This window comes from Podarcis cretensis, assembly GCF_951804945.1.
Source record: "Podarcis cretensis genome assembly, chromosome: 1".
NCBI lineage: Eukaryota > Metazoa > Chordata > Lepidosauria > Squamata > Lacertidae > Podarcis > Podarcis cretensis.
The window spans coordinates 106,425,792-106,450,203 of record NC_137170.1 but is presented as its reverse complement, the minus strand read 5'-3'; the positions used below and the strand labels follow the sequence as shown (position 1 = coordinate 106,450,203).

Below are 24,412 nucleotides of genomic sequence, written 5' to 3'. Positions count from 1 at the left end.
TGCGCCCATAACCCAGGTTCAAGGTGCTGTTTAGCTCTTAGCTTTCATATCTCTGTTTCTAACACTGTCCATCGCCACCACCCAGGTGCAAGACTGGAACTGAGAACTAATAGCTTGCTGAAATCCTAAGACGAACAAGGGTTTTAACCTGGCAGGTAGTTCCAGCAGTTAAACTACTGGATTGCTTCGTTCATAAGCATTCAGGCCATAATGGTGCTGGAGACAGAGATATGTGGCAGTTTCTCATGCAGTTCCTTCTCCCAATATATCATATTGACATAACTGTTCAGATAACCGGGAGTAGGGGACTGGGGAAATAGGCAGGGAGTCTTGCATGGCTGACCTTGGTTTGACAACCTAGACATTGCAAGAACAGATATGCTTGTACCAAAACTTCTGGAAGTATTGAGGCCAGGCTCCTTGCACTCATTTGCCTTCTGTGTGAAGGTACAGTTAAATTATTCAAAAACAGACTTCTAGAGATTTAATCTTAACCTTGTGCCTTCCTGTACTTTCACTGTACTACTGTCTCTCACTCTGTCAAAGAAATGTGTTTTGCATCTTAAATAAATATTGTTAGTGGTCTTGGTAATAATTTGGATGCCATGATTAAAAGCTCAACCTATCAGGAAGGAACACTACACCTGGAGTTTATTAGTCAACAGACCATATATCAACAGACATGACAGGACACTTTTCTCCTCATTTACAGTGACATCAACTGTGGTCAGCTGCTTGCTTTTGTCATTCCTTGTTGGTGGATATTTTGAAACCTGAGAACAGGCACCTTTTTTACAAGCTGTCTTGTGCTGTAAAAGTTGTGAAATTAGTGGCATTAACCTCTGTGTGTCTTTCAAACTTAGGCCTAAAAGGGGGGGGGAGCATTGCTTCCCACATTCTCTAGTAGTATCTGCAATGGGATTTTAAATTGTGTGTTTCTGAAACCACTATATCAACAAAAATGTGTAAGGCAGGAAAATAATCTTGAATCCTTTCTGTAGCTTCCCTGCACATGTATGCGTGCACTGTACTGAAGTTTATTGTTTTTGACAATTATTTTTTTAGATCTAAGGGGTTCTTTAAAAATCACAGAGGAATTGGATATCTTAATAGTCTATTGTAGATGGTAATTCAGATACTCTTAGAAAATGTGGGGAGCCAAAATACATGGATGACAGTGCTCTCTTCTGCTAGAGGTTCAGCTGTTGAGCTTCCTAGCATAAGGCTAATATGTAGGGAGTTGAACGCAGATGGACTTTGATTTCTGGCATAAGCTCTTCTTCAGTCAACATTATTAAAAGCATACACCAGTTACATCAAACAAAAAAGTTAAGTGATTTGCTCGCTCTTCATAAAACACCATGAGAGTGGAAAAGATAGTAATGTACTGTAGTTGGGGGAAAGTATTCTCTTATGATCCATTCCTTTTCTGTTATACAGAGATTGCTTTATATGCATATAATAGAGCAATCTGGAAACCTGCCAACCTTTCATGTCAGATGATAGGACCCTGTTGGTTCCTATGTCCTTACAGAAAAATATACATGGTTCAACAACCTTTGCTTTAGGCTAAGCAGCTCTTTTTCATGAAGTCTGATTGCATACACACTGAGTTGATAATATAGGATACCTGAATTAAGTGGAGAATGAATTGGCATTTCTATTATTGGAGACTAGAATATTTAATTGAATTAATTACCAGAAACCAGAAAATTTGCTAGATCACTTAGTAGAAATGTGAATGCTTTAAATATGCTGATCATCTGGATGTGTTTTGTTGAAACCTGCAGTCTTTTTTTATAACTTGTTGCAAGCTAGTCAGGATGTATGCTTTAGTAATTGGTTCACAATTATTTTTTGTTTTGTCATACAATAAGACACCTTTTATGTGTTGGCGGCTATCTTTATTAAGTATTTGGATCCAGGAAAATATAAGATGATCAAGTCACTATAGCCCTCTGTTCTTTCTCCAAACCAAGTAGATCCCTATAAGTATGCATTGCCTTGCTAATTTGCATAGTATCTTGTTAAACTACACAAGTTTAACGTGGTTCTCCATCTGGCAGGCATATTGTTGTTTAAAAAGGCAGTTACAACTTCAGTTAGTGCAAAGAAACAGGTGTCAGTGTGTATAGCCCTAGCTTAGTGAGGTACCACACATAGAAAGGGATGCTGCATTGATAGTTGATTTCCTTTTCTCTCTCCTTTACCCACTGAATAATGGATCATTGCAAATAAGGCTTTATGAGCAGTCTTAGCAGCTGAGTCAGGGGAAGGAGCCGTGTACAGTACTTCCCACAATTTCTGCTAGAGACAAACACAAACATGGAAGCATTGGAAATGGGAACAAATGTGCATGTAGCGCTTTACTCAAATTAGAACCTTTCTCAGTCATACATTTATTTAAAGTGTGATAGTTCCTAGTACAAGATAATTTTGTTAGCTTTCAGTGAGTCCCCCCCTTTTTTTTTTTACTGAAAAGTTGATATTTCTGTGATATCTAGCTTAATCGGGTATGTTGAAGTTAATGGAAGTACTAATTGTTTGATTTTACAATGTATGGGCCTTCCCCAACACAACTACCCATCAGGTCTCACTGTTATCTGAGCTTCTGATAGTTATAGCACAGTTCACTTTTTTCTGAATGCATAAATCCTAAAAGAATTACAGTACTTGTAGAATGGATAAGAATTATTTATTCTCCTAGGAGTACCACCCCTAATATTTCTGCTTGAATTAACTGTTCTGCATGTGCCTCCTGACTGGAGCAATGGTTGAGGCAGCAAAGCAATTGGCACTTCCTGTGTTACATCTCTTAATTGGGGATGACTTGGATGCAGAAGTAGGGCAGCAGGAACTGTATCAGGAAGAGACAAGACCAGAGGGTTAAACATTCCAAAATAAAACAGTCAACCTACTTTTGTGGGTGGATATTTCAGGCACACAGGAGCCTTTGATTTCCTGTGCCATACAGCTTGGAACTTAACTGCCTTAGCGTGGAATTTGAAAATTGGTGGATAAAAATCAAGGCAAAACATGAATACACTTATTTCTGAAACTCAGTATGTATATATGTGTGTGTAATATTTTATTAAAGCTTTTTCATAATACAATAAGCTAAAATAAGCTAATAGAAATAAATACAAAAACAGAGAAAGAGAAAAGAAAACATAAGAGTCCTCTCTCAAAGGTAGCTCTTAACCCTTGTCACCCTCAGAAAGTGGTGGAGCCTCCCATCTCTCACCTGGGAACTTTTTCTTCTTCTCCAGTCTCTCATCCTGGAAGGTCTTCCCATCCCTGCCTCTCACCCAGGGTCCTTCCACCAATTCAGGGTCCTTTGTGTGTGTGAAATCCTTAGACCCCAATAACAGCCCGGAGCAGAGGACACCAAAGAAAAGAAAAATAACCAAAGAGAAGTAAACTCATTTTCAAACCACCTTCTGATGTTCTTTTAACAGAGGAACAACAGAGGAAGTTACTTTATGATGGAGTTAAACCATTCGTCCATCTATCTCAGCATGACTGGCATCAGGTCTCCAGAGTCTCTGCTGAGGTTTATGTCTATCCCTACTTGGAGCTGCTGGGAATTAATCCAACCCAGGATCTTTTGCATGCAGTGCAGATGCTCTACAACTGACCCATAACCCTTTGGTTTAATAGCCCTTCTTTGATAGCAGGGGGCAGTGCAAAATTATGGAATGGATCATTCTATATCATTTCACAGCTGTTAACTAGGGATAAGGAAGATCTGGCTTTCTGGATGTTGTTGGATTCCAACTCCCAATTATCAGGAATTATGGAAGTTGCAGTGCAACGGAGTTGGGAGGACACCATTGATGCTGTTGGCAATGGTTGGCAGTGCTATGCTTTGAAGTTGCTGTAAAGGAGGAGTCTGTTAACAAACACACAGATCAGATCTTGAGGGTCTCTCACACATCGCTTGGACAGACGGCAATTTCAAGAGAATTTACAGTTTTCACAAGGGAAATGCCTCATTTATTTGCCTATGATTTCCGAGCTCTAAACAAAGTTCTGTGAGCCAGTGCTGGTGCTTGTTCAAGCTTTGTTTTGTCCCTACTTCTTGCCCAATAAATGGGTTGAATCCCGTTCATGCTGTTGTGCAAGTGCTTTGGAGCCAGCAGGAGGTGTCCATTAAAGGGAAGGGAGTGATCTTTGCCAATTTCCCCCATCCTCCTGTAGTCCTGAACCCTCCAAAACAGATTCTCAGGGAAGTTGAGAGCTGCAGGAGGTGGGTCGGGTCATCTTCCAGCTTCTACTCCAGCTCCACAAAGCAGAGAATTAACTCCAGCGCTTCCCTAAGATGCAAAGTAGTTATTTGATTTGTAAATACGTTTAAGAAGTTTTAAGTTGTTGCCTTAAAGGCAGCAACATTACTTGCTGTAAGCCAATCCTGCTGTAATCTCTTCTCCATTATATTATGAAAGAACTGAGAATTTTAAAAACTAAATACTTGTGCTGCAAGCTGCTTTTTGAACATGCCCATCCTACAGTTTGGTTGAAAAAAATATGAATAGCAGATACATTAGACTTGTACCCACCTCTAAAGAGTTAATGTACAAAATTTCATATGTTTACACTTGGGTAAAGGAGGTATGAAAGATATGCCTTTTCAGACTAAACAGATCACATAAAATGATGACCTTGTAACTGCAGTTCTGTGAGGAGGTTTTTTCCATCACACTGAGAAATGTGTGTGTCCTTATGGTGGGAACGAAAAAACTGCTTCTGAAGTTTATAGCTTTGGGAGCATATACAGAATAAAAAGCAGTTGTTTTGCTAGTGGCAGTTCTAACAGAGAGTATATGTGTTTGAAAAGGTGTTGATTCTCAAAGCACTATTTTTCTTTATAGAAAAAGCCACAAATGAGTACAACACAGCTGAAGACTGGGGAGTTATTATGGATATATGTGACAAAGTTGGAAGCACTCCTAATGGGTAAGACACTTCGTCCTGCCTGCCAGCTCTCGCTGAATGTCATTTTATGTTTCTGCTGAGTAATCTGTGTTTCCTGTGCCCAGATCTGATAGGTAGCTCTATTCATTCCAGTCAATTCAGGCTGGTATACACAGTAATGTGCTTATGTTAAAGCTCATCTTGTATAAAAAATCAGATCCATTTAAGATGCAAAGAGAAAATGTAACTAGGTCACTTGAGAAACTGTCCAGGTTGTTAAGTAAATTCTCTTTCTGTTGTGAAGTAGCAGAATTTTTTTAACCTAGAGTTTCCAGTAAATGCCAGTGTTGTTTAGATGAACTTTTTTTCCTTGTGATTGTCTTCCAGAACTCTTGGACTCTTGGTTCTCATTCTTTTTGGCAGCTTTTATTTTTATTTTTTTTACCAAAAATGCATGCAATATATATTTGCTTGCTTTCAGACTAAATTGTAAGAAGAAGTAAAATGTGTGCTTGGATGTGACTGTGCTTTATTCAAGCTTTGAAAGCATTTGGTACCTATTCTGTTTGAGCAAGCTAAAAATGTATACCAAATTGTGTTTAATGATATTGCTTTGTTTTTTTTAACCAATCCACCTTCTGGTGGCAAATAGCACTGCCTAACTTAAAACTACAATTTTGCAAGGGCTAAAAGCAGCCAAAAGACAGAGGAGAGATGAGGCCTTTTCAGACCTTCAAATTCTGTATTGGATCAGCATGTGAAAGGGAAGCAGAGATGTACCGTATTTTTCGCTCTATAACACGCACCTGACCATAACACGCACATCGTTTTTAGAGGAGGAAAACAAGGGAAAAAACATTCTGAATGAAACAGTGCATGTATCATTTTTGTGCTTCATGCTGTGGCCACAGACATGTGATCTGATGGTGAATTTGGGCTGACCCAATGCAAAGATCCTGAGAATCCCTGTGGATCCATGCTTTGTAACCACATTTTTGCACCATTGCAGCCCCAGGCAACAGTGGGTGCGTGATTTTTTGGGGGCAGGCTGTAGCCATGGACATGCTATGTGCTCTGATGGTGAATTTGGGCTGACCCAATGCAAAGATCCTGAGGATCCATGTGGATCCATGTTTTGTAACCACGTTTTTGCACCATTGCAGCCCCAGGCAACAGTGGGTGCGTGATTTTGGGGGGCAGGCTGTAGCCATGGACATGCTATGTGCTCTGATGGTGAATTTGGGCTGACCCAATGCAAAGATCCTGAGGATCCATGTGGATCCATGCTTTTTAACCACATTTTAAGTGGGGAGGGAGAGGGGTGTGCAGAGAAGCAGCTGGCTAAGAATGCAGGAGAGGGGTAGGGAGGAAAGGAAGGCAAAAGTTTTCCCTCACCTACCCACCCAAGCCAGCCAGCTCGCGCTCTCTCTCTCTCTCTCTCTCTCTCTCTCTCCCTTCTGCATGTTTTCAGCTTTCCCCTCTGCTTGCCTGGAGGGGAGGGGCTTTCCCTGCTCTTTGTTCCGTTTGAGCAAACACAGCAAGGAAACAGAGGTGGGTGGGCAGTAAGACCCTGAGGCAGAATGCCGGAAAGCAGCCGCTTCCTCTTTTCAAGTTTCCCTTCTAGGAGACGCGCGGTTTGATTTTTGCCTGCTTTTTTTTGCCTCCCTTCGCACCAATTGGCTCCAGGGACCACACATTCGCTCAATAACACGCACAGACATTTCCCCTTCCTTTTTAGGAGAAAAAATCTGCGTGTTATAGAAGGAAAAATACGGTATCTCCTGATTGACAGTATGTGTGCAGTTTATAACCCTGCCTTTTCAGGGTTCCCAGTCTTGCGGAGAAAACCTTTAGTGTGTAGGCTGTCTGAACACAGATCCTCTCAATGTGTGGAAGAAGGGGGTAATTAATCCAGCTTCCCATCCACACATTGACTCTTTGCAGAATTTGAAGGTCTGCAAAAAAGGCTGTTGGAGCTTCCGTTTGCAACATGAATGGTAGGATTGTGTCCCAAAACTTTGGTTTTCAGTGTCTTTTTCCTTCCAATATTTCCTGTCTCCTTTTCAGTTAAGTCAAGTGTGGGCAATCTTGTTGATATTCCTTTGGAGAAGGTACTCGGGGTGTGTGTGATCAGAGTGCACCCCTTTCTCAAACGAGCGTACACCCACCATTACCATCCATTCACACAAACACACCCTCTGTCCTCTCCCCCTCCTCTCTCACATACACACTACCTGGAGAGATGTGTGCCACTGTTTCCCACATATTTCATGTTGCAGGCTCACCCCGTCAGTGCCAGAGAAAGAGGTTTGAGCAGGCAAGCAGAGCCTGCCTGATGGCCCTTCTCTTTCTCCACTCCATGGTCTGCTCTGTGAGAGTGGGCAGGGAGCCACCAGTCTTGAGAACAGAGTTGAGTGAAGGGAGAGGGAAGATGCTGGCTCTTCCGCCTTCAACTCTGCTCTTTTTAAGGCTGGCAACCCTCATCCCGTCAGCTCTTTGTGTTTTCAGTACAACTAAGAGATAAAACCCTGGATTCCACAAAGTAATGGGATGTCTTCCCCGTTGCCCCAGAGCATCCAAAAGTCACTCCAGGTGTCAGAAGAAGGGGATGGTCAGAGGAGGTGCCCAACTTTGGGTGGCAGTGACAGGAAGATTGGGGGAGGGAGAAGAATAGGCCTGTAGGTTGCCATCATGCGAATTAAGTGATTGAAATAAGAGTCTGAAAAATGATATTGTTTTATCTAGAGCAAAAGATTGCCTCAAAGCCATTTTGAAGAGAGTAAATCACAAGGTACCCCATGTTGCTCTGCAGGCACTAACTGTGAGTATAATACATAACTTATTTCATGAAAAGGGTTAAAGCAGTTCTTTTTAATCATAAGGCAATACTAGATGATCACTTTTGAATTCTATTCAATATCTGTAGATGATGTAGTAAATCTTTGTTATGGCCAATACCTTCGTCACTGCTTACACCTTGTATTTTATGTGGTTATTTTCATCTACTAATTTTTGCCTTCAATTTCACTTGTTAGCTATTGGGAGCCTGTGTTTCAAACTGTGGAAAGATTTTTCACTTAGAAATCTGCTCTCGCGACTTTGCCAGTGAAGTACGAGTTATTATAAACAAGGTAAGGTTCTAATATGCTCCATATTTAATAAAAGCCAATGGGGAGAAATTCATTGTTATGGTGTTTATACATCTGTCCAATACACTGCTGATATTTAACTAAGGTTGCAGAAAGGGATAAATTAAACAGTATTGATAGGGCAGAGAGATGAGTGGAAGAGACTAAACCATGAAATGATTTTCCACAGCAGTATTCCATTATGGACTGCAATGAAGAAAACGTAACATGCAGTATCTGAATTGACAACTGTCATGCAGGAATGACAGACCGTGAGAAATCAGATAGATCTTAACCCTGCACAGTAGTAGAGCCGGAAGAGCAAAATATTTGCACGTAAGCACATAATAAACCCGAATAGTGGTATTTATAGCCAGCGGGGGCGTGTTGCTCACCCGTCTTCTGAATACAGTGTGTTGCTGCTGCAGCAGGGAGTTCAACATAGTGCAGGCCCAGTGCGAATACAGTGTTGGGCCTGTTGGACTGGCTCTGCTGTGGCATCTGAGCCACCCTACCACTGCCTTGTCCCATTCCCTCTCAGTAAGCAGCAGCAACATGCCCCGTTTGGAAGATGGGGAGCAACAGATCACACCCACCCACACCCCAGTTCTACATGCTGCTATTGCGTATGTGAACATGTGGACATATTATCAGTGCTGCATTGACCTCTAGATTTTAGTACGAGGCAATTTAAACATAGGCCATGATCCAAAGAGCTAGTTTAGCCATGTTCAAGGACCTGGCCGTGCCTAATGGCATTTCTTTCCTTCAGGGGGCCTTTCCCCACCTTAAGCAGCAGACCCTTACACCATTTCACAATTTCTTTTTATTTTTGAAACTCCCTGCAGTTTCAGAAGAGGTGTGGCGCAAGCCCCAAATTCCCTCAGGCCTTCAGAGCTAATTTGGGTAGTTTGGATCCTAGCCACAACGCTTTAAAAATCTAAATTCGCCTTGTAGATTGTGCCATAAAACCGGGCTTGTTTGTGTCTTTTTAGGGTCATCCTAAAGTATGTGAAAAGTTAAAAGCTTTAATGGTTGAATGGTCAGAAGAATTTCAGAAAGACCCACAGTTCAGTCTAATATCAGCAACTATTAAATCTCTTAAGGAAGAAGGGGTTACATTTCCTACCTCTGCATCACAGGTAAGAGGTTAGAGTTATAACTTTTTCGGCATGTTTACAATTTTGCAGATACGTGAGGACATTTTAAGTAAAATGCAGAATATTTTGACATGCTTGATTTTCAGTAAATGCCTGGTTTTCATTGGCAAGACAGAATTTTACCCTGCATCTGAACAAACTATTATCAAATGTATATTTCATCCTTTTAAAAAGATTTTTATTTCCTGGCTATCCTGGCTAGTTTACAAATATCTAAATATACTCTGTTATTTAAGAAATACTATTAAAACAACATAATTTTATACTGTGATCCTTATCGCCAAGATGTAGCATAGCTAAACTCATGACCCTGACGAATGCAGATGCATATAACGGGAACTTTAAAACCAAGCCCCACCGACTGCTCTTTATTGTATATAGCCTTATCGATCTGCTAATGAATTCCAAACCTCAACAAAAAGAAGGGGTGAGTGGGTTGTGGTAGCGCTATGAAAAATCAGTATGTGTGACAAACTATTTGCCATACAGGGCAAAAGAAACAGGAGGAGGACATCAGCAGGTGCTAGAAAGCAATGCATTTTGAAGAAATACTCTGGTCTAAGGCATTTTTTGGAGGGAAATTTTTCAAGGTCTGCTCTGCTTACTCTGTTACCGACTTGGGTCACTCTGGAGGCAGCGAGCAAAGGTGCTTGGAGTGGGGGGAATCGTTGATCAGTATTACATGTGACAGGTCTAACCTGCATGTATTGTGATGCTAGTACCAAATACTGACTCTACCTTACAAGGTTTTTGTAAGAATTACTGAGATAATGTAGATGAAGCGCTTTGAACTCGTGAAGTACATTATAGAAATGCTACGCGTTGCTACCCTCTCTTATCACTTCTTCTGCTCCCACACATTTCCTCTTTCTTAGCAAATCATAGGTTTCAGTTGTTTCTATCCTGGACAAACTGTGGTTTGCCTCAAAATAGGGAGCCAAGGACCAAATTGATGTGTGCAGTCAATCAATCAATTTATTTATTTATTTATTTATACATACATACATACCCACCCCTGCCCATCTGGCTGGGTTTCCCCAGCCACTCTGGGCGGCTCCCAACCAAATATTAAAAACACAGTACAGCCTTAAACATTAAAAAACATCCCTAAACTGGGCTGCCTTCAGATGTCTTTTAAAAGTAAGATAGTTGCTTGTTGCCTTGATATCTGACGGGAGGGCATTCCACAGGGCAGGCACCACTACCAAGGAGGCCCTCTGCCTGGTTCCCTGTAACCTCACTTCTCACAGTGAGGGAACCGCCAGAAGGCCCTTGGCGTTGGACCTCAGTGTCCTGGCAGAACGATGGGGGTGGAGATGCTCCTTCAGGTACAAGCGAGCGCATGAGTCCAAACTCATTCACATAATACTTAGCCTTAGGTGTAACTCTCTTGAGGCTTGAGTTGGCATTTTGTCTAGAGACAGTATGTATCATTACCTTGTGACTGAAATGCTGGAAGTTGAGATGACACTGAAGAGTTCCTATCCAAAATCTGTGTTCCTAGCACCTCTTGAGATTCCACCTCTTGAGATCCCAGTCCTTTCTTGTTTTAAACAAGTTTTAAAAATGCTTATCAGGGACGCAGGTGGCGCTGTGGGTTAAAGCCTCAGTGCCTAGGACTTGCCGATCGAAAGGTCGGCGGTTCGAATCCCTGCGGCGGGGTGCGCCCCTGCTGCTCGGTCCCAGCGCCTGCCAACCTAGCAGTTCGAAAGCACCTCCGGGTGCAAGTAGATAAATAGGGACCGCTTACCAGCGGGAAGGTAAACGGTGTTTCCGTGTGCGGCTCTGGCTCTGGCTCTGGCTCTGGCCAGAGCAGCGATGTCACGCTGGCCACGTGACCCGGAAGTGTCTCCGGACAGCGCTGGCCCCTGGCCTCTTAAGTGAGATGGGCGCACAACCCCAGAGTCTGTCAAGACTGGCCCGTACGGGCAGGGGTACCTTTACCTTTACCTAAAAATGCTTATCACTGCTGTTTTTAAAGTACAAGCAAATATAGAACTTTTTCCACTTGGTGTGGTATATTAATATTGCCAGTACATTTACAGAGTCCCTCAGCTGTTGCCAAGAATGGTGCATCATCAAGCAAAAACAAAGAGGATGAAGATATAGCTAAAGGTAAAGTATTAGTCACCATGTATCTTGAGCAATATAACATTTAAAGTGTTTCTAAGCTTATGCTTGGAGATGTGTTTTGATGCCTAAAATGCACAACATGTTCCATTTAAAGAAGACTGAACAATGAGGTGGAAATGGGTTAGGAAATGGAAGACAGAGAGAAGAGTGAGCAGTTATTTTCTTAAGGGGGGGAGGAGTAGGGAAAATTCAAGTTTTATACCTCAGAAAATGCATATTCTTTTGGCGCTATTCTTCCCTTCAATTGAGCTCTTGGGATGCTTGTCTTCTAACAATTTTCTGTTAGTATTGTCATTCTGTTTTGCTAGTTGTCAAGAACTGACAATTAGTTTCTAAAGCTTGTAAGCAGCTTGAGGTCTGAGACCTTTCACGCTCATAGTAGTGGTGAAAGACTTAAGAAGCTCTTTGTGAGCTGGAGTAATTCAGCTAATTTACACAAAATTATATTGTGTACATTTAACCCCACTTGCATTTTGTTCTCGCAAGAGTAGCCTTCTTGAGAAATACTGGGTTATGACTCAAGTTTAATGAACATCTTTTTGCCGTTTCGTTTTGAATACTTTAATATTTTTCCATTAACTTATCAGTTTGTAGCTAGAAGCTCTGGAACTTCAATTTGTATGCACCATTTTTTGGGTGTATCAATTTAAAGTGACTTGCAAACTGTAGGCTTTTAGTCCTTACTATATATTATTATGGGCCCTGTTGAAGAACCTGCATGCAGATTATTTCCTGTTGCTTCTTTAAGATCATTGTAAATAGCGGGCTCAGTCAGTCAAGTTTTCCAACAATCATTTTGCTTACCAGACATTTGACTAATACTTGGTTAATTGCTAATGTATTTGCAATTCGATTTTTTATCTGAGTAATAATTGAGATTGTGTAATAATTATAAGTATTTGTATGATAAACTGAAACCAGTTTAGACCAACTATTCCTAGCTATAATATTATTTTTTTAAAAAAATAACACTATGCATCAACAACCTTTATAGCCTTGGTTGTTATTAATATTTATTAAATTTATATACCGCCCTACACCCACAGGTCTCAGGGTGGTTCACAGGATAAAATCAGAATATAAAACCACAAAATACATAATCAAAACAAAAACAACCCAGTAACACCCCCCATGGCTTCCCACAGGTACAAAAAGAATAGGATCCTTTAGATAGTGCTATCTCCATCATCTAGAATGCCCCCTGTCCGCCAGAGAACCCTCAGTGATCCACATTGGATGGGATAGAGATTACAGTTTGAATGCCTTATTATCCCTGTGTGATGTGAGGAGTTCGGAATAAGCTGCTGCCTTGTTTTTACTAGGTTTTCTTGAGCATGGTTTAAGAGGGGTTCTGAGACATCATCTTTTAACTCAGTGCTGGGATTAGTATCCAGTTCAGAGAGCCTTGTATTCAAAAATAAGCTCCATGCAAAGCAGTTGTGAGCTAGGATCTCTGCACGCCTTGGACCCTAGGAGCTAGATGGTGGGAAGGGATCTCAAGTTTATTAAGGTTGAAATGTTTGAGGTTTTTATGAAAACTGTTTTATCTGGGTTTTACCTTTATTATTCCTCCCCCCTCCTTTTTGGATACCACTATGGTATCATTGCAGTGTATAGCGCTTTATTAATATCCCTAACAATAAATAAATAACTAGTTACCTTATGGTAGAAAATAAAACTGCTGTTAACACATTTCATCATTATTTGGAACATTATAAAAGGCATTTCTTTGTTTTCCAAACCATAGCTATTGAATTATCTTTGCAAGAGCAAAAACAACAAACAGAAACAAAACCTTTATACCCACCTGTAGAAGTTCACTCAAGCAATCAGAAAATTTCAAGAAAGGTGCGCGCCTTATATGACTTTGAAGCTGTCGAGGACAATGAACTCACCTTTAAGAGTGGAGATATAATTGTTGTTTTGGACGACAGGTATGTTATACTTTGAGACCTATCTGTAGAGAGGGCTGCTGAACTAAATTTATTTACTGTTTAGGGAAGTTTTTTAATGACTGGTGTTTTAATGTGTTTTTAATCTCCTGTTGGAAGCCGCCCAGAGTGTCTGGGGAGACCCAACCAGATGGGTGGGGTATAAGTAATATAATATATTATTATTATTATTATTATTATTATTATTATTATTATTATTATTTATTATTATTATTATTTATTATCATCATCATTTACTACTACTCTGTACGGGTTGTAGCCGATAAAGTTCTACTAAGAGTAGATCCATTGACATCAATGAACCTAAATTTGTCATGCCCATTCATTTCACTGGATCTACTCTGAATATGACTTAACATTGGATACCACCGTGTATGTCATACTACTGCATGCTCATTATGCTTTGAACCCCTGTGATCATGGTAAAACTTCCTTGGACACCCAAAAACCATTTAGATAAATTCTTAAATCTTTGTGATGGGTTTCTTCTCAAAATACAAGGGGGTTCTGTGCTTGATCAGAATCTTAATGTGTGTGTAAGCCACAAGGAACCCTTTGAGGCAAGATTAGCTTACATTCATCTTTTCATCTCTAAACTCTACAACTCTACTTTGCCCTGCATCCCAGGCAAAGGGTGTCATCCATTGGCATCTGTGTTCTGGAGAGCCCCAATCATCTGGCCCTGATGTGGGGGGAGCGCAGGTAGGGGGAGAAGAGGGGCAGGTCCTGTTGCAAGAGAGGAAATTTGCCCAAATGAATTTCATCCGTAGGATTGTTCTTCAATTGCAGGAAGACACTCTGAAGCCAAACCAAAGCACCAGGCTGCAGTATTGGTTTGGATAGAAATTCTGTTGAAATTAATACAACATTTGAAATAGAAATGTTCTGGATTGTGATATGGACTGATACTGTAGCTGTCCCAGCTCATGGAGCCATTTATTTATTGCCACAACCAGAAGTGTTCTTTAGGAACTGTGTTGTTGTTGTTTTTAAAAAAGTGAGGTGCTTCCAGAGGTTTACTGATTTAAAAGCGCTTCACTCAAATCTTGCGGAGGAAAGCATGGCGATTTTCATGAGCCTTAGACTTGTGTGATGTCCCTTCCCCTTTCTTTCTGTGTGGCTGCGAGAAAGAGTTTTCACCTGCCATTTTCAACTAACTGGTTTATAGTTGTGTCTGAACCTCAGATTGTGATTAATCTTTATGGTGGATTATTTATTTATTTGTGCCCTGCTTACATGCCTCAATGGCTTTTGAGCAGTTTACAGCTATAAAATCAATTATGAAATGCCCATGCATAATTAAAACACACAATGAAACAATTCCTTCAAAGCATTTAAAACATACATCAAAATAAGCAGTTTAAAAGTGCAATTAAAGCAATTAGATCAGGAAGTTCAAGTTCAGAGGAATGCTTGTCTAATGAGGTGTGTCTTCAAGACCTGGTGCAATGCCAGTACTGGCAAAATTGGCTGGGTTCAATTTGCTGTTCTTAATGCCCTAATCCTAATGCCCTTAATTGGGCAGAGGAGCAGAAGATAGTTTGTTGGGCAACATGCTCCAGTATTCTTAGGGACTTTTAAATATTAATAATGTAATTGTTGCTGTTGTTGTTGTTATTTATTATGCCCTGCCCATCTGACTGGGTTGCCCCAGCTGCTCTGGGCAGCTTCCAACAAAAATACAGAGGCAAACAGTGTTTGTCTGCAGACAGCTTCCGGGTCATGTAGCCAGCATGACTAAGCCACTTCTGGCAAACCAGAGCAGCGCACGGAAACGCCGTTTACCTTCCCGCTGGAGCGGTTCCTATTTTTCTACTTGCACTTGATGTGATTTTGAACTGCTAGGTTGGCAGGAGCAGGGACCGAGCAACGGGAGCTCACCCCGTCACGGGGATTCGAACAGCCGACCTTCTGATCGGCAAGCCCTAGGCTCTGTAACACATGTAAAACAGCTATAGTTACATGCTAATTCATAAACCTGAATGCATAGTAAGGGTTGTATATTAAATGACTTAACTGAATTTGTTTCATTCATTCATTGTTTCATTTGTTTCAACCTCTGAGGTTTTGGAGAACACTTATGAGATTTAAACATTAGAGAAAATAGTAAGACGGTGTCAAATACACACAGAGAACAAATATTTAGGCTTTTGCTTCTACGGGTTTTTTTAGGAGGGTTTTTTTCAAGTGTTTTCTTGTGTCAGTTTGGTACCTTGTAGCAGATGCTGGGCATTTTGCAGATCTGTCCCTACAGTGCTTTGCTTGTTTTGCAGAGCAAGCGGTTGTGGTTTGTTTCTGTGGCTTTACTTTAATGGAGCTATGAATGGCAGAAGGCAAGTTATAGAAAGTCTTCACTTCTAAATTAAGAGCCTATCCTAGGGATTTGTAGGGAAACAGGTGAGGGACAGTATATTGCAGTTGACTGTTTTGTGTAATAAAATGTAAATCTTTATTGCTCAGTGATGCCAATTGGTGGAAAGGAGAAAATCACAGAGGAATAGGATTGTTTCCATCTAATTTTGTGACCTCTAACTTAAACGATGAGTCTGAGTCAGGTAAGCTGAATAAAAAAAGGTGGTATTGAAAGCACTTTAAAAGTCACACATAAAGTATTATCCCAATTTGATGTAGGAACGTACCATGAAATTTAATGACTTGTCCAAAGTCACTAAGTACCCTGGGAATTGGCTCTAATCCTCTTGACTCACAATGCCTAATTGTGCTCTGATTGCTAAACCGTTTTTACCCTATGCAATATGACAGAAGATCTTACATTTTTATGAGCAGTAACTTCCCATATGTCTTGTCAGTGGCATTATTATTTCAAGACAAGACTATTTCACTTGCTGTGAAGCCACAGATGGAGGCGGGATGAAAATGTGAGAATAGATGGTTCTCAACGCTCTGTTGCAACCTAATCAAAAAGTTTGGTGTTGCCAAATGAAAACATTGAACTATCACAAGTCAAACTGCTAAAAGTCATGATATGAAATGGCTTTTAATTTGCCATCTGGGTTTTGAGCTCAGTGCATTTGTGTTTTAAAATAAGTGTCGTACACCACAAGAGCAGAATTTAAAACTTATTTTTCCATGTGTGAAGAGTTGCTGCATGTAGGAAAACTTAAGCAGAGATTTCTATCCTAGCCTGTAGGTGTATTGAACTTGGATTTGTTTTTATAGGCATTTTTATTGTTGGGTGTTTTTGGTTTTAATTTGCTTCAGGCTGTTTTATTGGGAAGTGATTCAGAAACACAAACAAACAAACTGCTTGGAAAACATTTTAGATTGAGAAACTCATGCTATCATGTTCTCTTAGCTGCAACTGTGGAGAAAAGTTCTTCTGCTGAAGACACAACAGAGGAAGTTACAAAAGCTGAGCCGGAGCCCGTTTATATAGATGAGGTGTGTGGTTGCTTTCAACTAGTACAAAGTCTCATTAGATACTACTTCCTTGAAGAAGCTATTGAATTTTGACTGAGTTTGGGAACTTGCACTCCTAAGGGTTCTGCATGCCTTTCTAGTGATGTTTTTCTTCGTCTTTCAGAGTAAGATGGATAAGGCATTACAGTTACTCCAGAGCATAGATCCATCGGACCCTAAACCTGATTCTCCTGATCTCCTGGATTTAGAAGGTATTTCTGATTGCTGATAAATGTGCTAGCAGTTCCAGAATCCATTGTCCTTTGTTCAATAAGCTAAGTGGCAGTCTGGGAGAAAGGTGGGAGGTGAGACTCCCCTATCACTATGCATATCAGCCCCATTTATATCGCTTGCAGTCTCCTCAGCTATGAACATTTAACTGAACAAATATCAATATTTGTATATTCTCAGATATCTGCCAACAGATGAGTCCCATGATAGATGAAAAACTAGAAGAAATTGATAGGTAAGACAGTCGAGCAGTATGTGTGAGTAAAATGGGAATGTATTCTTAAGCAGCACATAGAAGACTTAAGACTGCCATGTTTTCTCTATAGACCTCTTTCAACTTATCAAGGCTTGTTTAGAAGCTTGAAACAAGACATTACCTTTGTTGTACTTAGGCCATGCACAAGCAAAGAAGCAGCTGCAATTCAGGCTGCAAATAGGTTTGGAATGTGGGACTCTTTGTGGGTTTACTAGAACCCACCTGTGAGATGGTGTAGGTCTAGTCATCTTAATTTGTTTCTGCGTTCCCAGCAGGTGACCTCTTCCTGCAATTTGGTTGAGTGTTGAATGAAGGCATAATGGGGGAGGGATATTAACTATGGGGGTAGCGCTATCAGTAGAACAAACCAAGTGGATTTTGATCTTTTGGAAACAGATATAAATCCCAATTATTTTCAGCTTCTCTCTCCCACCCCTCACCCCCTAATGTTGTTTGGATAACTTATAAACTTAGCTGTTGAAATTTAGAATTCCTGCAGATTTAACAGTCATGTCTCCTGTCATAGCCTTCAACTTCAACTCTTGATGGAGAAGTATCGTGGGGGTGTATAGCTAAGTTCTTACTTAAACGGTTCTGGGAATTGCTTGTGTAAAACTGCTAGCTAACTTTAGGAAGCTCATGTATCCCGTAGAGCAGCCTTTGCCAACACGGGAACCTCTCGATACTTTGGACTAAAGGTCCTACCATCCTCAATCCATCATGGGCAGTGGTTGGCAATGGTATGAGTTGGGGTCTACAACATCTGAAGGCACTCGGTGGAAGAAGGCTGCATGATAACTATGGGAACTGAGCAAAGGGTTGGATGTGTTGCAGGGAAGCATGATGTAGAGACTCCTTAGACTTGGTATTGAGAAGCAAACACCTTCTTTCCAAGTCACTTCTTAACCTCATAGGCTTTTAATTTCTGCCAGGCTACACATTAATGTCTAGCACACGGACAAGTGCATAACTGCAAACACTTGACTTAACACTCTTTTTGAACTAGGAAGCACTCGGAATTGTCTGAACTAAATGTTAAAGCCTTGGAAGCTTTGGAGCTCTACAACAAACTGATGAATGAAGCGCCTATGTATTCCTCATACTCCAAGATGCATTCATCTGCACCCTATCCACCCACGTCCGCTGGTGTTCCAGTGCAGGTCAGTGTCCCTGTCTAGCAAGGATTCTTTTAAGAACAGTTGCTGCAATGTGAGCGAGGGCCACTGCTCCATTATCAACTTAAGATTTTAAGGTTTCTGAATCCTGCTGCATTGCATGTCAACGTACACCTAAGCAAAACAGCATTGATAACTACTATTTATTTCTCCCACAGCTATTTTTCTTTTTTTAACCCATATCACACAGTTATCAGATTTCGGAGAATGCTTTAATTGTAAATTTCTTGGATCCAAAGAGGGGAGCAGGTTCTGTGTTTCTCCCCCTGAATCCTAACTCTGCTTTCCTGAGAATAAGCTCCATTGAATTCAGTTGGACTTATTTCTGAGTAGGCATGGTTAAGATTGTGTTGTATGACTGTATTTGTAAAATAATTGTTTTTACACCACCTCCTTCCTGGGGGGGCTACAGTTGGGTGGGTGGGGTGTTGCGAAATAGGATCCAAGCCAGTAAGTTTTCCAAGTTAAACATGTTTTCATTGTAGCTTTGCAAGTCAGGTGGATAGATTTACTTGTTCAAACTTCACATTGATGAGCAGTCTAGTTACCGTATTTTTCGCTCTATAGGACGCACTTTTTCCCCTCCAAAAATGAAGGGGAAATGTGTGTGCATCCTATGGGCCGAATGCAGGCTTTCGGTGAAGCCTGGAGAGCGAGAGGGGTCGGTGCACACCGACCCCTCTCGCTCTGCAGGCTTCGTGGACCTCTCAGCAAGCAGCGGGAGCGCTCCCGCTGCTTGCGGAGAGTTGCCTGCATGCCGAAGCCTGCGCCCGCTGAGCTCAGCACGTCTAGGCTTTGCGGACCTCTCAGCAAGCAGCGGGAGCGCTCCCGCTGCTTGCGGAGAGTTGCCTGCGTGCTGAAGCCTGCGCGAGCTGAGCTCAGCGCGTCCAGGCTTCGCGGACCTCTCAGCAAGCAGCGAGAGCCAGCGCTGGGCTCCCACAGCTTGCAGAGAGCTGCCTGTTTGGGGGCTGGGGTCGGGGGAAGCTCGGGCGGGCCTCCCCCACCCCAGCCCCGTGCCTGGGGGGGAAATAATTTTTTCCCCTTTATTTCCCCCCCAAAAAACTAGGTGCGCCTTATGGGACGGTGCGTCCTATAGGGCGAAAAATACGGTAAAAGGCTTGTGGTCTAGCTGATAGAGGGACTTAGGAATTAGGCATACTGCAGTACAAAATTTTGGGTGATACACCAGCATTGCAATGTTTTTATGTTGACACCAAATAATAAGAAAAACAAAAGAGATCTGTTGGTGCATATGTTTTGAGTTGTAGTGTTGAGATTTTTGACAATGAAGCGTATCTTGGAAGGACAAAAGTAATGTTGTCCAGTAAAGGATTGATTTCTCTTGCTTGTTTCTTTGGGCTACAAGTTCTCTGTGTGTTGAATAAAATAACTTGAAAATTCACTCCAAACACTCACATTTGCTTTAATAAACTAAGGGAGTGGGGAGAGGAAAATGTGCAGGCAATAATTAAGTGCAAAAAAGGGGGGAGTGGCTGCATATATTAGGTGGATTTTACATAATCAGTGTGGAAAGAATAGTTACCATGGTAACTGCCACATCAAAGATGATGCATTTAGCTATTATGTATTGCAGTGAACTCTTAAAAATGATAGAAGATTGATTATATTGGGGGATGTAAAGGAAATTATGAGTATTAGACATCTTAAATTCTAATATTCTTGTCATTTGAAAATAATGCTGCTTTCTCATGAGGATTAAAAACCAGTGATAGCTATAGTTAAGGGGCCAACAGTTATACTAAGAGCAGCCCCACTGAAATCATTGGATAAGTCAATTTATTTCAGTGGGTTCAATCTGAGTGTGGTTTAGATGGTTATCACCTTAAGGTACTAGTAGAATATGGCTTTTGTTGGAACAAGACCTGAATATTTTATTCGTTAGATTTTTTTCCTACTCTTCTTCCAAGGAGCTTGGAACAGCAACCATGGTTTTCTTCCCACCTACTCTATCCTCATAGTAACCTTGTGAGGCAGATTAATTTGGGGAAAACGATTGCCTAAGACAGGCATAGGCAAACTCTGACCTTCCAGATGTTTGGGACTGCAATTCCCAGCATTCCTGATCACTGGTCCTGTTAGCTAGGGATGATGGGAATTGTAGTCCCAAACATCTGGAGGGCTGGAGTTTGCCTATGCCTGCCCTATGGCTACCTGGCAAATCTTGTGACCGAGTGAGGATCTAAGCCTGTGTATAACCACCCCATCGTGATAGAAGCTTAGAGGAAGCTGCTTGAACCATGATGGTGCAATAATGACCTTGATGCTGTGCTATAAAATACCTACTCTTTCTTTTTATTCCCTCAAGGAACAATTCCTGCGAGTTTAAAAACCACAGCTTTAGTGCAGTGCTTTTGCCACATACAAAACTGGCCATAGCTTTTGTGTGTGTGCTACCCCTTCTTGGTTTTTTAGCTGTGCAATTTCAGACTCATAATGTTGTTCTGTTTCCATTGCAGTCCTATCCCATGCACCCTCACAGTGGGAACTATGTGGTTCATGGTGTTCCTCAAGGCTACAATCCAGGAAGTGATCAGATTGGTCCACTGAGGTCCTTGCCGCCAACTATAAATTCTTCAGTAACTTCTCAGCCTGGTCAGGCAGCTTATTTAAGGTATTTCATCAACAAAGCTGTAATGAAGATGTCTTGCAAATGGTGTAATCTTTCTAGGGTTACCGTTTGTTTTGGGTGTTGACAAAATGTCTTTTTTCCTTTTCTTTTTGTATTTCAGCACCGGTCTAGAATCCACTGCTGCTTACATGAACCAGAATTCTTGCCTTCCACCTCCTAATACAGTCCCTTATGCCCAACAAATGGGTATGCCTATGGATATGTTCACATACCAGAACAATGCCTCCAGTTTGCCTCAAGGAACATGCTATCCAGCAGTTCCAGCTCATTCCCTTACACAGCAGCGAACAAATTACCATCAACAGCCTCTCCTGTGAAAATGCAGTCTGTTCCTGAAAACAGTTTGGGATGTTGCTGACCCTTGTCATTTAAATTGTCCCTCCATTGATTTAAAAGGATGCTTCTGCTCAAGGGAAAAGACAGCCAAGCAATTTCAAAGTTAAAAAAGTTAATTCAAATTTAACACTCTCTTTTTTTTCTTGCAAAGCTGTTTAAATAAGGGGAGCTGCTAATGTGTTAAAAGGCCTTCAACACCCTGCCTTGCATAGTGGTCTATCAGCTCTGCTCCCTATTTATAATGAAGCCTCTCTAGAGTAACTTTTCCTTATGCTACGTTTCATAAGAAAAAGCTTGAAAGCAAGTTTATATGTGCATCTCTTCCTGTTCATTCTTTCCAGAGTTTATTAATGACATTGTTTTTATGGAACCTTTAAGTCTGAAGTGGTATCTTGAAACCCAATTAGTTTAGCTAATTTGCTTTTCAGTTTGCACCCCTGCTAGAACATCCTAACAGATTGCATTTTATGATTGTACAATAAAGCAGTTGTAAATTTGGGAGAAGAAAAATTTGAATGACAGCAGTTAATGGACTTTTATGGTTTCTGCCAGATTGGATTTCTTATTTGCATTTCTCAGAAAACTAGTGCTACTTATTGCTGAGGAGTAGTTCTTATTCCCTGTCTAGGAAGAGAAGAGTCTCAAGATTGCAATTACTCTGATGGAACTAGACCTTTTGCTCTGCCTTCTCTCTCTGCTTTCATTCAGTGGTTTTGCTGAATACTTATTTGCATGAAAGAGAAATCTTTCATATTGGGAAGACAACATTTATGCCACAATTTATTCAAAGCAGCGATCTAGGAGCAGATGTCATCTTCTTGGCCTCAACTAGCAAATATACATTTTTAAGAGTTAAGCATCTAAAATAAATATCATGCAAAACTATAATTGCAGTGTTCAGGGATCAGAAAGACTCCTGCCCTGACAGAAAATGAAAGGAAAGATTCTGTGTTTTCTGTAGGTTCATTAATTCCTTGTTGACCATTTACTTACCCAGCTATATAACATAATCATCTTTAATATATTGTTTATAGGTTACATATGGATGAACCGTACTCTGCAAGCAGGGTGGGTAGTGAAATGAACTATTGATTTAGCCTGAGCAAAAGGTAATGATGGAACACACGAAAATTGAAAGGCATTTATACTTTGATTTCAGGGCCCTTCTGAAATATGCACCGTCTGTTGTACAAATACCTGTTATTTCGTAGTGAGGTCTGTGTTTGTCTAACTCAAACTTGCCTGTTGTCAAGTGGCCCTTTCACTTCCTATACTGGTGCTAAATAGTCTGTTCAGAAGCATGTTAGTGATCAGCTGCAGTTCCATTTTGGACCAATATTTGTGTGTGTGTGTGTGTGTGTGTTTTCTTCTGGAACACTTGCTTAGTTGATCATCTAACCATGGTGGTTTCCTTTCTGTCTAGAAATGGTATAGAATGGGAAATGGGGCTCAAATTAGCCTTTTCTGTATTCAAAACTGAATTAGTTTCAAAAGGTGTTCTTTTAGAATCCTTATTAAGAGCAGGCCCAGTTTCCCCACCGCCACCTCTCTCAGCCCAAACATTTGATAAATGAAATGAAGACTTTTTTATGAGTATGTAACTCCTTCATATTAATAAATTACATAATCAGTTTTTATTGATTCACAATCTTTGATACTACATTAAGTGGTGCCCAAATTTGATGTTAAGCTGAAGCAACATTTTTCATGGTATTTCGTTCTTTATATATAATATATAAATAGTATGTGTGTATATATATATCCACTTGTCTGATATTTTATACACAACATTATATATATTCATTCTCTAAAAAAAATCAGTGAAATTTTATACATAGCTGCATTTTGCATTATTGCTAGTTGCTGTAATCTTACAATACATTTATGCAGGTTGTATATATGTATAAATTCTGATGTTGAAATTGTGTATTTAGTGTACTGGTGACAATGGGATCATCTTTCCCTCTTCTCTTTTCTAGACTAAAACATTATTTATTGCTGAGGTGTGATCATAATTATGCTGCCAAAGGAACTGACTACAGATTTCCATAGGGCCCAGACTCCATTGACATCAATGAGTGCTTAGCTATTGATTTGAATGGACTTCAGAATGTAGTGCAGGCATACACCTATTTTTATATTAAAAGCAAATCCTTTGCTTTTCACATGTTAACTATTTAAGTAGAAATTCTGACAGTTTGTAATAAGGGTGGTATTGTGGTTTGTTTCATGGGTGTTAAAATAAGGTACAGTTTCTTCTTGGTCATTTTGTTACCTTAAATTGTATACAAATGTTTTTCCCTATCTGAATGTTGCCCAAGGGCATTTGTCCAGTCCATATTGCCACCTGACTCAAGCTTCTTCTTCTTCCTCTTCCTCTTCTTCCTCTTTTTTAAAAAAGGTTAACACATAAAATTAACAATAAGTTCCCCAAGACCTTGGCATCTATATGCATTCCAGTGTTTCTCCCCCACCCCAATAAATATTTAAATGGCTAATCTTCTAAATCTTTTGCTCTTTATGTGTTTATTTGGTTTTCATTTGTACCCTTTCCATGCCCTGCAAACATCTAGCATAACCTGCTGAAAGATTGCCAGTTAAGGGATGGCTATGTCATGCTATAACATCTATGCATCATTTCTCAAGATAAGTGTTTTGCAGTGTTTCACAATGTTAAGCATAACCAGGTTTTCGTTTGTACAAGGCTTGACTGTCTTTCCCTTGGAATAATCTTAATCCTTCCATAGCAGTAGATTAAATTATTTTGCTCTTGAGCTAACTGGTGAAAGGAAAAGGGATGAAACGGAGCACTGGAATTGGTGGAATGCCTTCCAAATATGTACTGTTCAAGAAGTTCCCGTTGTGGTTGCTTGTCCATGTTCAGACTTATGTTTTCTTCCCATACCACAAAATACTTTCTGGGTGTTTTTACACGATACTATGTTCAAGCAACAGTCGGTATTAACAATTGGAGATCTGATCATATTAAATATTCATCCAGATTCTTGTCTACAACATGTTTGGGCTGACTTGGGCAAATAAAACTTGTTTAACAAA

The 24,412-nt window shown here is 40.6% G+C and overlaps 1 protein-coding gene across 2 annotated transcripts in view; it reads left to right on the top strand.

The window, feature by feature from the left end:
- Positions 1–24,412, top strand: part of STAM2 (signal transducing adaptor molecule 2) — a 25,855-nt gene extending 1,443 nt beyond the window's left edge. Inside the window, exons 2-14 of one of the 2 annotated variants that reach the window (XM_079993836.1) lie at positions 4,872–4,956; positions 7,660–7,735; positions 7,950–8,045; positions 9,038–9,184; positions 11,248–11,317; positions 13,149–13,269; positions 15,748–15,842; positions 16,604–16,689; positions 16,832–16,919; positions 17,119–17,173; positions 18,201–18,354; positions 20,847–21,001; positions 21,120–24,412. In XM_079993836.1, coding sequence (XP_079849962.1) covers positions 4,872–4,956; positions 7,660–7,735; positions 7,950–8,045; positions 9,038–9,184; positions 11,248–11,317; positions 13,149–13,269; positions 15,748–15,842; positions 16,604–16,689; positions 16,832–16,919; positions 17,119–17,173; positions 18,201–18,354; positions 20,847–21,001; positions 21,120–21,336 — 1,445 coding nt within the window. In that variant the 3' untranslated portion in view covers positions 21,337–24,412. Of the gene's footprint in view, positions 1–4,871; positions 4,957–7,659; positions 7,736–7,949; positions 8,046–9,037; positions 9,185–11,247; positions 11,318–13,082; positions 13,270–15,747; positions 15,843–16,603; positions 16,690–16,831; positions 16,920–17,118; positions 17,174–18,200; positions 18,355–20,846; positions 21,002–21,119 lie in introns of both variants that reach the window. The other variant, XM_079993835.1, reaches the window with a different exon arrangement.